Genomic DNA, 12103 nt, shown 5'->3' with positions numbered 1-12103 from the left:
CCTTTGAATGAAGACACTGATGCTTAGTTCAAGTGGCTGAAGTGATGGACTAGTAACTAACTAATACGTAACCTTTCCTTAGCAATGGCGGATGATTCGACTGTGGAATTATATAGTATATTTTGATCTTGATGCAAGAACTCATTGGAGATGGCAGTTTACGTTTCCCGTGCCTATCTGTGGTTTTTGGGCGGCCGAAGTTGAACAGAACAGACAGATCTGACTCCTTCTATTCGCCTCCGCGGATAAAGAGATGACTTCCACTCCTTTCTCGGGAGACAAAAGTGAAAAAGGAGGGAGCCAGAGGAACCATTGACATATCGTCCAAGTAGGCTTGCGCAAAGAAGGAAAGGAGACAGATAAACCATGGGGATGAGCAACCCAGGGGATGAGCAATACCAAACGTAACATTATGCCGACGAAACACAGCCGCCAAGTCAAACAGGTAGAGATATGTAAAAGACCTATGCAATGAGATGAGTACGATGAGAGTGTACATGTCAATCCAACGAATGCATCAGCATGCAGCCTGGTGAAGTCGTCTTGTGTTGCTTCAAGTGTGTTGGTGCAAGCTGTGAAGAAGATGGATTATTCTATATGATGCAGGGCATCTATCACGAAGAAGATATTTGCGAAATTCAAACCCCAGATTACTGTCCCTTCTCTTCGAGATCAACAACAAAAGCTCCACCGAGGAGAATGGCTGGTTCATCAATATTGTGATGCTCGTAGCTAGAATCAACGTAAGCGTTATTAGTGAACTTTGACATGGTAGATATATCAATTCATCTGGTCTGCGGAGAGGTAGATGAGGGAAATAGAGGTGGGTGACCGGCGTGAGCGGCGTGAAACGGTGGGAAAAAGGGAAATCGCAATTCCATGTATCTCTCACCTCAAAGTTCCCACTCCGCCGGCCTCGAGTAAGAATGCTGGCCCATCCTGAAGGGTCTTACCGGCCCATCGCATGGCAAAGGCTCTCAGAATGTGTCCATGCGCAACAATCAGAATATCACCCGACACCTTGTGTGGTTTTTTACCCTCAGGCGGATTTAGTATAGGCTCATGAAATCTTTTGCGAATGTCGGCGATAAGACGGTCGAGACGGTCGGTGACATCTTGAGGGCTCCTGTAACATATCAGATATAAACTTGAAGAGTGTATCGTATGATTCTGAGACAACAACGGCCCTAGGGTGGCATCCAGAAGGGGCTGTATGTCCTGGGGCGTGTGCACTTTTCTCATTGATATATGAGCCAAGGGAGAGGCGTGACTTACTCTCCTCCTGGACAGCCATCTTTCCAAATGTCCCAAGTTCCTTCAAGACCTTGCTCGGCTCTCATTCTGCGGATCTCTGGGCTTGTGATACCCTCGTAGTCCCCATAGTCCCACTCCCGAATGTCTTCGGTAATCTCGACTTTGGCATTGCATTGAAGACCGCCCCCAAGGGAATTGCCATGCGGCTGCCATGGCAGTGGGCCGGGTATGCCAAGATTGAGCAGTTCAAAGGTGCGTTGTGCTCGCTTTCGTGGGGAAACGTAACTGAGTAGGGGTAATTGCCCCAACTGATTAGCTTATGTGCGCAACAAATACTTCATTTTGCGGCATTCACTATTTTCTTGGTTACAGAAATCAGAGGCCAACGCCTGCCCTGCTTGTAGGAAATGGAACTAACAGCAGGGATTGGAACTGCTATACTGTACGAACAACAGAAGATGAATGGCCTCTAGTAGGAGACCAGGTGTGCAGCAGGTATAAGGAGAGTGAGGTGTCTGGTGAAGCAAGGCTATTCTGCACAAGTCACGTCATTGGACTAGGCGGACAAGTGCAATGGATGTGAGACACGGCAATGACTGATATCCCCCAAAAGGAAACTTGAAGAAACAGCAGAAATAAGAAATCGGTGTAATCGACAAGGGAGAGGAGGCAGGGAGAAGCATCTCATTTGAGCGGAGACTTCCGGAGTGACTTCCGGAATGACGTGCAGAGGCTTAGTAGTAACCTCAGCAAACAAATTGAAAGTGAGAGTTGACGTGTTACATATTTGAAACATTGTACACAGATGAATGAAAGGGCTAAGAGTAGCCAAAGAAATGTCAAAAGGTGTTTGCCCATCTTCAACCCCATCCTTTACTGAAAGGTGGTGGTGTATGAACGACACCGAGCCAATGTTGACTGGGAACCGGAACGAGTAGGATTTGACTTCAAAACCAAACTCTCAAGAATCACGTATCTAACGTGATGGCAGCACACAAAGTTGACGCTACAAGACGAGGCTGGATGCTCAAGCGAAGACCAGAGTCAAAGTGAGGGACTTACATATGACACAGCTGGTGGGGAACAATCAAACGGTCATCGCCCACGAGAGCCCTACCTGTGGCAATGACTCTCTTCTGGCCATTGGCCGTCAGGGGGATGTCGGTGCTGCCCGTGTGTCGGCCGTTGAGTGACCACTCCGTCTCGCCGTGGCGGACGATGAAGACGCGGGGTGCAGCCATGAGGCCGATGCAGAGTCGAGCTGTTTCGGGAGATGGGCGGGCACTCGGTGTTGACAGAGAGAAAGAAGATGACGGGAATGTAAAACGGCGGCGCTGGCAACGCAGGAGAAGCGATCAAACTTGACGAGAGTGCTCAGTTCGGCCGTATATATATCATCTATTCGCCCGGCAATCAAGGAAACGATGCCGAATTCCCAAAGACGATGAGGTGCATCGACAGCAGATTAGCGGGTTGCCGGAGGGGTCAATTTAGTGGGCATTGGTGATGTCAGGCGGCTCATCTTGCCCCCAGCTTAAGCTGCTGCAATTGCGTTAGCACCCGCCCGGCAGCGTTGCTTTATCCGGTTATTCCACCAAACTCACCAAGCCCGGTGAGTAGCCGGATGTGCAGGCATGGTTCCTTTTTCCTAGGATCATTGTAGCTGAATGGTGGAGAAGAGATGGATGGAGAGGAGTGTGTATGTGAAAAAGAAAAACAAGAAAAGGGGAAACCAATTGATGCCCTTGGAATTCCAACAGCAGAAAGGTGGAAGGAAGTGTCCTGTGCCTTAGCCTCGCTGTGGCTAGTGACAGACAGATAACAAACAAGGCGGTACTTCGGCTCAGCCACTGGCCCAAGTGACGAGTGTCATGTCTTTTGTCTCGCATTTTCACCTCCCAGAAAACTATAATCTCCTCCCTGCGTAATCTCCAATATCCCACAAGCTCGCCGCATCCCAGTCTCTCTCTCTCTGCTTTCTCCCTTGCCCTTCATCTCCTCCCCTCCCTCCCCCTCTCGGTGCAACGCTGAGAATCCTCCAGAAAATGGCATCATGGTCCAATCCTCAGCCTCGTCAGCATTGGCCCTGCCCCGCTTCTTACTAAGTCTCTCAGCCTCCTCCACTTCATCACAGCAGCTTCACGGCCCCGCCAATGAAGCCGACGCATGCTCACGCATTGCTCCCGCGTCGCCGCCCGATTCTGCCTGCCGGAGCACTAGCCAAGACATAGAGCTGGTGGCCCTCCATCCCTGGAACACTCCTTCGGCCGCTGCGGCTCCTCGTATCGTCAAGCACAAGCGGGCGTCCTTGTCACTGCCCGCCGTGTCGTCGCCGTCCGCCCTGCCGGAGAGAAAATCTGCATCTGCTTCGTCAGGCAAGGATCTTCTTCAACTTGCAAGCCGCCGCAGCTCGGCTAGCTTGGAGCTTTCGGCAGCCTCGACTACTGATTCGCCGAAGAGGGGCATGACCCCAATTGAGCGCCAGAACAAGGCCAATCAAATCTGGAGAGGCTGCTGGTGAGATCGTGGCATCCTGGCAACACACACGGCGCCACGTTTTTTCAAGTAGCCCGAACAGGAAACAAATAGACTTAACAAAGGAAGGATAAAGAAGACCAAGATGGCTTCACCAAATACCCTGACCAAGCAACAAAAATTCAGAGGCGGCGTCTGGGCTGTGGCCTTTGCCGCCATCATCATGGTTGGCACCCTAACCGGCGCACAGCTCAAGTCGGACAAGCAGAAAGAGCAGGTCAGTCAATTCCCTAGCCCTAGCCAGTCACCTTTTAGCCTTCTTCTTCATTGGAGGGTTTATACACAGAGCTGTCTTTCTTTACTAGTCGACATCCTTCTAACGTATCCTTTAGTCCATCAAGGAGTTCCGCCAAATTACTCCCAGTGAACAGATCGCCATGCTCGAGAAGCAGCGAAGCACTCTTGTTGAGCAAAGGTCAGTCTTGCAGAAGAAGCTGGACGTCTTCAGGGAGCGTGTCCAAGAGAGGCGGCAAGAGCAGGAGAATTCCAAGAAACGATAGCGCAAGTTCGCTGGCTCTTTTTATTCCGAAAAGGGAACCTGAGCCGTTTTGCAATGAGCTACTGAAATCATGTAGCATTGCCTGCCCTCCACTCTTGACAGTAGGGCTATTGAAACTCCTCTGTTTTACTATGCTACATAGAGCAACGGACTTTTGACGTTATAAATTCACTTAACTGGCGCAAGCAATGGTTGATGAAAATTACGGAAGATAGCTGGTCTTGGAAAACGAAAATCACCACGATACCCATATAGACTTGTACAAAAAACTTTTAATCCGATTGTGTTCGAATTGTCTTTTTCTGGTCCATGGAGCATTCTGTTCTATACATTATGGTATGTGTCTTTGACCAGAAAGTTCACCAGTTCTATAGACAGAATCCGACCTTCCTTCGCCCCATCTCCGCCAAGTGGTAATAACTGACCCAAACGCCCAATTCTGCAAATCCCTTGTCTTCCTGCCCGTCTGTGACAAAACAAGAACGGAGGAGAACGGTATACGGGAGGTTTAGCCGACTTACTCCTCAACACCCTCGGCACTAGGCAGAGGGATCGCCTTGTAGAGGAGGATCAAGGCTGAGTGGGACTCGCCACCGCCAGCCAACGCTTCAACCTTGTCAACCGTCACCTCAGATACCTTGTCATCGTTAAACCACCACCAATTGCCATCTTCCTTTTCCTTCTTGCCCGTCTTTGGATCCACAGTTCCCGTCTTCTTGACGTATGCTGTGTAGTGGCCGCTGTCGGCACTGGCACCCTGATGGGTGACGACGCCACGGAGCTCGTAGAGACCTGACTGGTTGGCACCGTCATCATCACGCAGAGCGGGATTTATCAGGGCATTGAGCTCCTTCTTGGCGGAAAGAAGAGCAGCTTCGCTCTCCGCCTCAACTTCGGCATCCGTCTTGAAAGTCTCGCCCATGACAGTGTCGGCATCATCCGTCTTCTGCGACTGGCCTGGTTTGCTTGCCTCCTTCTCCTTCTGCTGCTTCAGCTCCCTCTCCGAAGGCAGGCCCGCGCCGCCAGGGACGTCACTCATGTCCTTGTCGTGGGTCTTCTTCCGGCGCTTACGGGCACGTTCAATGTCCTCTTCCTCTTTCCGAACTTCACGGACCTTGTCTCGGACGGGTATCAGGGCCTCCTTGAGCTCGTCTGAGCAGAATTCGACTATATCCAGTTCTTGGGGGAATGTAACCTTGCGCATGATCTTGGCCTTCTTCTTTGTTTCCTTTTTCCAGAAGAAGCGTACAAAGTGGACAGTGAGGTACTTGGGAGCTCGGGAGATCTTGGACTTTTTGGTATAAGTGGCATCTCGGCCGAGCACCTCTGATCTCTTCTCCAGCTTCTCACTCAATGCGGCCAAGATGCCATCTCTCAAGTGGTTTGTTTGAGCGTCAATGTGGCAGTCGAGCTTGTAAAAGGCATCTCTAGAGGCAATTGCCTGTTCGCCACCATTTCGGGCCTCCTCCTCATCGCACTCAAGGACTGAGGAGAATTCTCCCGCCATGTACTTTTCGACGAAAGAAATGCTGGGTGTATCGGGGGTCGTCTTGATTGTGACTTTTTGACCCAGTTGCTGAACGATCTGAGACCAGGCCTCTTCAGCATCTTGCTGGGCATATCCAGGGCCGCTCTTGGACTTTTCGGCAAATTGGGGGAACACGAGCCTCAATGCCGAGAGGAAGCTCAAAGGTTGGATAGAGTCTTGCGTGTTACCCATGTTCTTGTATAGATTGGAGAGCTGGGCAGCCAAATCCGCCTGCGCCATGCCCGCCGGGCTGTATGTTGTCAGGGCCGTCTGAAGTTCGGGGATGGAACGCAGCGTCTGTAGAGTCGAGTTTAGATAACATGTGTTTCCAAGATTGATGAGGCCCGCAGGGGTGGCGCCAGCTTGCTGGGCTTGCTCGGCCTCGGTCATGTCCTCGACAAACTTGATCTTCTCTGCCGGGCGGACCAGGTCTCCAGCGCCACCTCCTGGCGTGCCCATCATCATGATGCTTTGGCCGGCCTTGAGATTCATCTTGCTCATATCAGCTTCATCTTTGAGCTGGCCACCCTTGATGAGGATCTTCTGGCGTTCGGGTTCGACGTTGGTAAGGCTGAAGAGCTGGAGCTTGAAGTCCAAGCCTGTCGATTCGGGATCGACCTCTACTTCATATTTCTTGCCCTGATGCTTCACGACAACTAAAACAATTGGAACATCATGTTAGTTACGGTACGTATTAACCGTGGGATAGAAAGGGTAGAAAAGAAACGACTTCTAGATCGAGACATTGGGGGCAATGGATGGTGATATGATGGTATGGTGGGGGATCACGGACCAGATATGGAAGCCATTGTTGCAAGGTGGCGGTCGATTCAGCAGCAGCTGAAGCTCGAGTCGACGAGTTCTTTCTTTGGGGACAGCAAAAAAATGGCGAGCAAAGATGAAATTTCTGAATAATACTCCTGCAACAAAGCAAGAATGAAGTCCAGTGTCCAAAGTCGAACAGGAAACACTGGGAGATGTCGAGAGAAGGGAAGAGAAGCACTGCGGAGCCCTCGCTGCGTCACGACAGTGGTACCTGATGGCGGGAGGTGTGGCGCGTGCAGTGTGGCAGGTTCCGACAAAGCTTGGGCACGATAGGAGTTAATAAGCCGACACGTGACGCTCTGTTTGAGACGAGCTGTGGCTGGTGGCGCAAGCTTGGATCCAGCGTCTGCGCAGCTACAGAGAACAGACAGACGGCCTACAGTAAGCCTGCAGCCACCAAAGACTGGAATCAACCACCTGTAGCTGGGCCCCACCTTGCGCCTACAGACGTCAACCTCCTGCTAGTGACATGCGGACCCGAACCCCGCGGATTCCCCTACCAGTAACCAGTCCACGTAACATTGAAAGTACCGTCGCCAGGAGCTCCGGACCACAACCCAAACCCGCGAATAGCTTCCTGCGCAACATTGGCCCAAACCAGGGCACGCAGCAGCCTTTAGCAGTCATGGTATGCCCTGCCCTACCCTGCAGACTTTGCCTCTTGCTCAACCATCTTCCCCTGGACTGGACTTGTTCCGGAAGACCGTCGTGCGAGTGTGAGTGTCAAGCTCGGAAAACTGACCGCTGACCTGCTTGCCATCCATCCAGTCTCAATCACTGCGGCCGTACCTCCAATGCGTGCGAAGCAGCTTGACTGCCGCCCTGACCCTGTCCAACTTTGCCTCCCAGACCACCGAGCGCCACAACGTCCCCGAGATCGAGGCCCAGACCTCCCCCGAGGTCGTCCTCACGCCCCTCGTCATTGCGCGTAACGAGAACGAGCGGGTGCTGATTGAGCCGAGCATCAACTCTGTCCGCATCAGCATCAAGATCAAGCAGGCCGACGAGATCGAATCCATACTTGTCCACAAGTTTGCCCGTTTCCTGACCCAGAGAGCCGAGGCATTCTTCATTCTGCGAAGAAAACCAATTCCCGTAGGTGGCACTGAGATGGGGGGCCGTTGATCCTCGCGATACCCCCATCCATCCGAACTTTCCAGCCCCGACGCTGTGATACTCGAACCTGGACGTGGAGCATTTTTCTAACGCGTGATTCTCCGAAATAGGGCTATGATATTTCCTTCCTGATAACAAACTTCCACACGGAGGAGATGTTGAAGCACAAGCTGGTCGATTTCATCATTGAGTTCCAAGAGGAGGTCGATAAGGAGATCTCCGAGATGAAGCTCTTCGTATGTGCTCTCCCGCCTGGTGGATATGATGGACCTGAACTGATATGTGAAATTTGCAGCTTAACGCCAGAGCACGATTCGTCGCCGAGTCATTCCTGACACCTGTGAGTGCACTACACCACCCCCCTTTGTGCCCAAGATCCATACAGCTGATGACCGACATGTTAGTTTGATTAAACTGCGTTAAAACATTATGTATCCACGAAATAGGACTCTCAACGATGTGGCCAAAGCGAAACTTTGTACTCTAATCCCGGTTCAGACATCTGTCAAATACATTAGGCTCGAGTGGGATTCTCATACTTCCGTGATATACTGGCTTCTTCGTCTCTATTGGTGAAGGTGGTGAAGGAATTTGGTAGTCTAAATAAACAAATCTTACATATATTTACTCACCAGTGGCGTGTTGTTCATAAGAATGCTTTGGTCAAGATTCATGTTCACCTTCTATTCGGCAGGCAAGCTCACATGTCTCAAATAGCCTCGTCTTACTACAAAAGACCCAGATTTGCGATATCTCCATCCATATATGCCTCTCAAAGCGACAACCATCCGCCCCTTTTATTCTTCTGCATTTTTCTCATCATTCACAGGCCCTCAACAGCTGCCAGCAAGGTGTCTTCGCTACCGAGCAGCCGGGAGATCTGGCAGGCCAACTTGTCGGTCCGGTAGCAACGCTTTGCCTGCCAGCCTCAGCTTCAACAGCTGGCAAAGCGCGCCAAAGCAACAGCCTTCGGTTTTGTTCTTACTGTTGCCCCACTAACTCATTGTTTGGAGGATCTCCTGTGAACTTTTCATCTCCCTCCACACTCCCTCTTCTTCCTTCACCAGCACCACACCTTGATCTCCGAAGAGCTTCGCGCAGCCTCTTTCACCAGTAACGTTGCAAAAAGGAAACGGTATGTTGTACCCCCAGCTGCTTTGCGCGTTTCAAATTCGCAATCTCCCAGTTTTTTCTTCTTCTGAGTAGCACGTCGCTGCTGTTGTGTTCCATTGTTGGTTTTGCGAACTTTCTGCATTGGCCCTGCAAAGTTCCCAACCCCTCTTTCTGAGCTCGCCATTACCCTCGTATATGTTTCTTCTTTCGCTTCGTTCCCTTCGAATTCTCACCCTGAACAGTTGTTCACGTGCAACACAACTTTCTGGCACTTTGCTAATTTTTCAATAGACCGACGCTGTCAGGATGGCTTCGAGTCGCCCGAGAGCTGTTCAGGGCATAAGCTTTAGCGAAGCGCCCTTCATTGAACCCGCGTCGGCAGAGACTCATCCGTCGCCTTTTGTAGATGGACAGAATGGTCAAGTTGCCCCCAACACCTCTTCTGACGGCAGTCCGTCTAGCCGCAATGCTCCAAATGCAGTCAGCGGCAGCAACCGTCAAGGCGGTACTCAGCGCAGCTCGTTTAACCCATCTGCCAGTATTTGGGTCCCATCTGCATCGACACAGGTAAGCAAATGTCGCTCCCGCTGTCTCCTTTGATTTCTTCTCCTTCTCTCTTGTTCTCTTCTTCTTCTTTTCCCCTTCATTCATTCCCTTGATTTTGATGTAGCCGTACTCATAGCTGTCAATAGCAGGTTAGGCAGAGGGACGACACCCGTCCTCTTGTAGTCGGATACCCTCCTGGTTACCGCGTTCCGAACTTTCACCAGAATCAGAGCCAACTTCAGACTGAAAGCCAGGCCCAGAATCAGGTTCAACATCAGACTCCGGGTCAGGCTCACAATCAATTTGACATGGTTTCGTTTGCTTTGGCTCACACTCAAGCCCACGATGAGAATCCAAATGTGGGCATGCCTTAGGAAGGCGTCCCAGATAATGGAGACCTCAATGAAGCCCAGCAGTCAGTGCAGTACCAAGGCGGGTTCGAGTCTGTTGCGGTAGAGAACCCAGATGTTCAATATCCAAACTTCCTGCAAGTTCAGACTCCACCCCATGCCTCGACTGCTGGCTTCTATCAAGAGGCGAGCAGTGACCATCGCACAAGCCTTCAGAGAATGGCTGACACTGGTTTTGAGCAACATGATCGTCCAGCGATTATTCCACACAGCCAGTCTCTCAACTCTCTTCAACCTGAAGTGTTTTCTAGTCCTTCGTCCGACATGACTCCGCCTCAGCGTCGCTCTGGTGCTCCTGTCCGAGGCTATTTCAGCCCGGGCATGTCGACGGTCGCCAGCGAGCCACGCAACTACGCTCCCCGAACAGCTGGATTGCCTGCTTCGATCAATCCCATCATGATGCAGCCTCCCCCAAGATTTGATCTTGGGCTTGCTGTTGCCGAAGCTCCCGAGCATGACAGCGATCGAGAAGCCCGAATCGTGCGCCAGATTGTCAGACCTTTTGGTGTGCGTCTCAGTGAAACGACTGAGCTGTCCGAGATCCCGCCTGATTGCTCGAATAATGCCCCAATGATGCAAGCGCCGCCTTCGAACAAGCTTCTGCAGCTGATCAATACCGCCACGGGCCTTCCAACTCTGGCCGATGCCATGGATCCATCCAACTTCCCCTTTATCGAGTCGGCCAGATTGGCGAAACCAATGAACTGGGGCATTATCAAGCTGAGAAACGTGAGTGACTACTCCGCTCCCACCCTTTGCAAATTCGTTAACAAAGTTCTTTGCTAATTTTGCTGCGCAGATTCCGTTTTCCTCTACTCGTGCCGAAGTGATTGCTTTCCTCGGCCGCAATTCCAAGGTTTTGAATGACACAGACGAAGGTGTGCACATTATCATGGACAAGGTGACGAGCAAGACTATGGACGCCTATGTCGAGTTTGTGTCTCTTGAAGATGCAATGAGGGCGGTCGAGAGACACCGAGCCAATGTTGTCGCCGGCCGATTCAGTCGCCTGGGCGATCGTCCCATCGAAGTGGAGGTGACCTCTCAGGCCAACCTCATGAAGGATCTCTTCCCAATCGCTCGCGGTGTCTTTTGGAATGGTGTCACCCCCGAGATTATGCCTTTTAATCCCAATTGCCCTTGGGATAATTTCAAGGGCTTCATCTCCGAGGAGGAGATGATTATGCTTGTCAAACACGTCGAGGTGCCTCATCGAGTACGTGGCCATAGTTTTGTACTGCCCCCAACGATCCTTTGTTTCTTATCCTGTCTCTTTTCTCATTCCGTCCTAGACGGCCCCTCTCCTCACGTTTGAGAAAAGTATGCTAACACTTTTGGACGAACAAAGTCTCCCTTTTCTAGGGATTGCCCGCAGCGCCCTTATGAGTGCTTGATCAGCACTATCAAGAAATTTCCGTGGTTCCTCACCGATTGCGTAACGATCAAAGAACGAGAGGCCATCTACCAGGCTACCCTTGCGCTTATTCGTCAACTTACTCGAAGCATTCTTTTCCAGGAAGATGCCGCGCACTTGACTCCCTTCTTGCTCCGGCGCCTTGTTCAAGCAGCCATGCTTTGCCCTGGCTTCACGCCATGCATGAAGGACGGAATCGCTTGGATCACTAACATGCAAGCGCTCGATCAAGAATACTACCAGCTGCCGCGTTTCGCGGACCGCTGGCGCCATCAGTATGCCATTGGCCCAAAGCCTGGTTTCCCTCTCGATATTGTTGAGGTAAGTTTGCTATATCTCAGCATACTTTCAGCCTTGGATTTCCTCGCGTAGACTAATGACGTGTTTGTGTCTGACCCAACAGTGGTATGTTGCGATCATTCGTGAGCAAACTCACAAGGATATCTTCGCCCTGCCTCTCCGAGAGCGTACTGGGCTTCAAGAGCGTGCCGAGCAGACAGACATGTACTGGGGCTATTTCTGGGCCGAAGTAGGATACATCCTGGGGCCACAGTTCGATGACATGACGTTGGCGCAGGCGGCTCACATGGAGTTTTCGGCTGTGGAGCGTATCCTTACGCGTGCCTTTACTCAAGTCTAACGCAACATGGTTGTTGTGAAAAAAGGAACGATAACCTTTCTCGAACGGGTCAACATTTCGGCGTTTGATTGTCGTAAGGGGGATGAAGTAGGGCGACAAGAAGACGCCATGCTTAAGACTATGGGTATTTCTTTCTTTCTTTTTCTTTTCTTTTCCAGCACTGGGTGCTTTTGCCTTTTGTCTTCATTGGGCACCGAGTTGGGCAAGGGACGCTCTACCGCGG

At 51.3% G+C, this 12103-nt stretch overlaps 5 protein-coding genes across 5 annotated transcripts; 3 read left to right on the top strand and 2 right to left on the bottom strand.

Annotated features, from left to right (window-relative positions):
- Window positions 1-650: 650 nt before the first annotated feature.
- On the bottom strand, window positions 651-2495 carry M431DRAFT_70896 (hypothetical protein; the record flags this gene model as incomplete). The annotated part of the gene is made up of 4 exons (XM_024921836.1): window positions 651-732; window positions 893-1126; window positions 1276-1539; window positions 2317-2495. The coding sequence occupies 4 exons, from the start codon at window positions 2493-2495 to the stop codon at window positions 651-653; spliced, it is 759 nt and encodes a 252-aa protein (XP_024780133.1).
- Window positions 2496-3307: 812 nt separating this feature from the next.
- Window positions 3308-4289, top strand: M431DRAFT_476943 (hypothetical protein; the record flags this gene model as incomplete). The annotated part of the gene is made up of 3 exons (XM_024915521.1): window positions 3308-3771; window positions 3859-4006; window positions 4122-4289. 3 exons carry the CDS (start codon window positions 3308-3310, stop codon window positions 4287-4289), a joined length of 780 nt encoding a protein of 259 aa, XP_024780132.1.
- A 297-nt stretch (window positions 4290-4586) lies between these two features.
- M431DRAFT_181829 (hypothetical protein) lies at window positions 4587-6953 on the bottom strand. Its single transcript, XM_024913137.1, has 2 exons — window positions 6610-6953; window positions 4587-6472 (listed from the first exon to the last, which is right to left on the bottom strand). The coding sequence occupies exons 1-2, from the start codon at window positions 6623-6625 to the stop codon at window positions 4806-4808; spliced, it is 1683 nt and encodes a 560-aa protein (XP_024780131.1). The 5' UTR covers window positions 6626-6953; the 3' UTR covers window positions 4587-4805.
- A 59-nt stretch (window positions 6954-7012) lies between these two features.
- Window positions 7013-8411, top strand: M431DRAFT_181629 (hypothetical protein). Its single transcript, XM_024913136.1, has 5 exons — window positions 7013-7269; window positions 7410-7736; window positions 7868-7993; window positions 8053-8097; window positions 8162-8411. The coding sequence occupies exons 1-5, from the start codon at window positions 7111-7113 to the stop codon at window positions 8168-8170; spliced, it is 666 nt and encodes a 221-aa protein (XP_024780130.1). The 5' UTR covers window positions 7013-7110; the 3' UTR covers window positions 8171-8411.
- A 1988-nt stretch (window positions 8412-10399) lies between these two features.
- On the top strand, window positions 10400-11880 carry M431DRAFT_71442 (hypothetical protein; the record flags this gene model as incomplete). The annotated part of the gene is made up of 4 exons (XM_024921897.1): window positions 10400-10555; window positions 10626-11042; window positions 11175-11561; window positions 11644-11880. The coding sequence occupies 4 exons, from the start codon at window positions 10400-10402 to the stop codon at window positions 11878-11880; spliced, it is 1197 nt and encodes a 398-aa protein (XP_024780129.1).
- Window positions 11881-12103: the final 223 nt, after the last annotated feature.

The sequence above is a fragment of the Trichoderma harzianum genome (assembly GCF_003025095.1).
Source record: "Trichoderma harzianum CBS 226.95 unplaced genomic scaffold M431scaffold_1, whole genome shotgun sequence".
In the NCBI taxonomy this organism is placed as follows: Eukaryota; Fungi; Ascomycota; class Sordariomycetes; order Hypocreales; family Hypocreaceae; genus Trichoderma; species Trichoderma harzianum.
Note: the sequence above shows the minus strand (reverse complement) of the source record. Positions and strands in the feature narration are given on the sequence as shown.

Coding starts and splice junctions, on each gene's coding strand:
- M431DRAFT_181629 (XM_024913136.1), top strand. CDS start 7,111: ATGCGGACCCGAACCCCGCGGATTCCCCTACCAGTAACCAGTCCACGT. Junction 7,737..7,867: donor TGCGAAGAAAACCAATTCCC/GTAGGTGGCACT, acceptor TCTCCGAAATAG/GGCTATGATATTTCCTTCCT. Junction 7,994..8,052: donor TCTCCGAGATGAAGCTCTTC/GTATGTGCTCTC, acceptor TGAAATTTGCAG/CTTAACGCCAGAGCACGATT.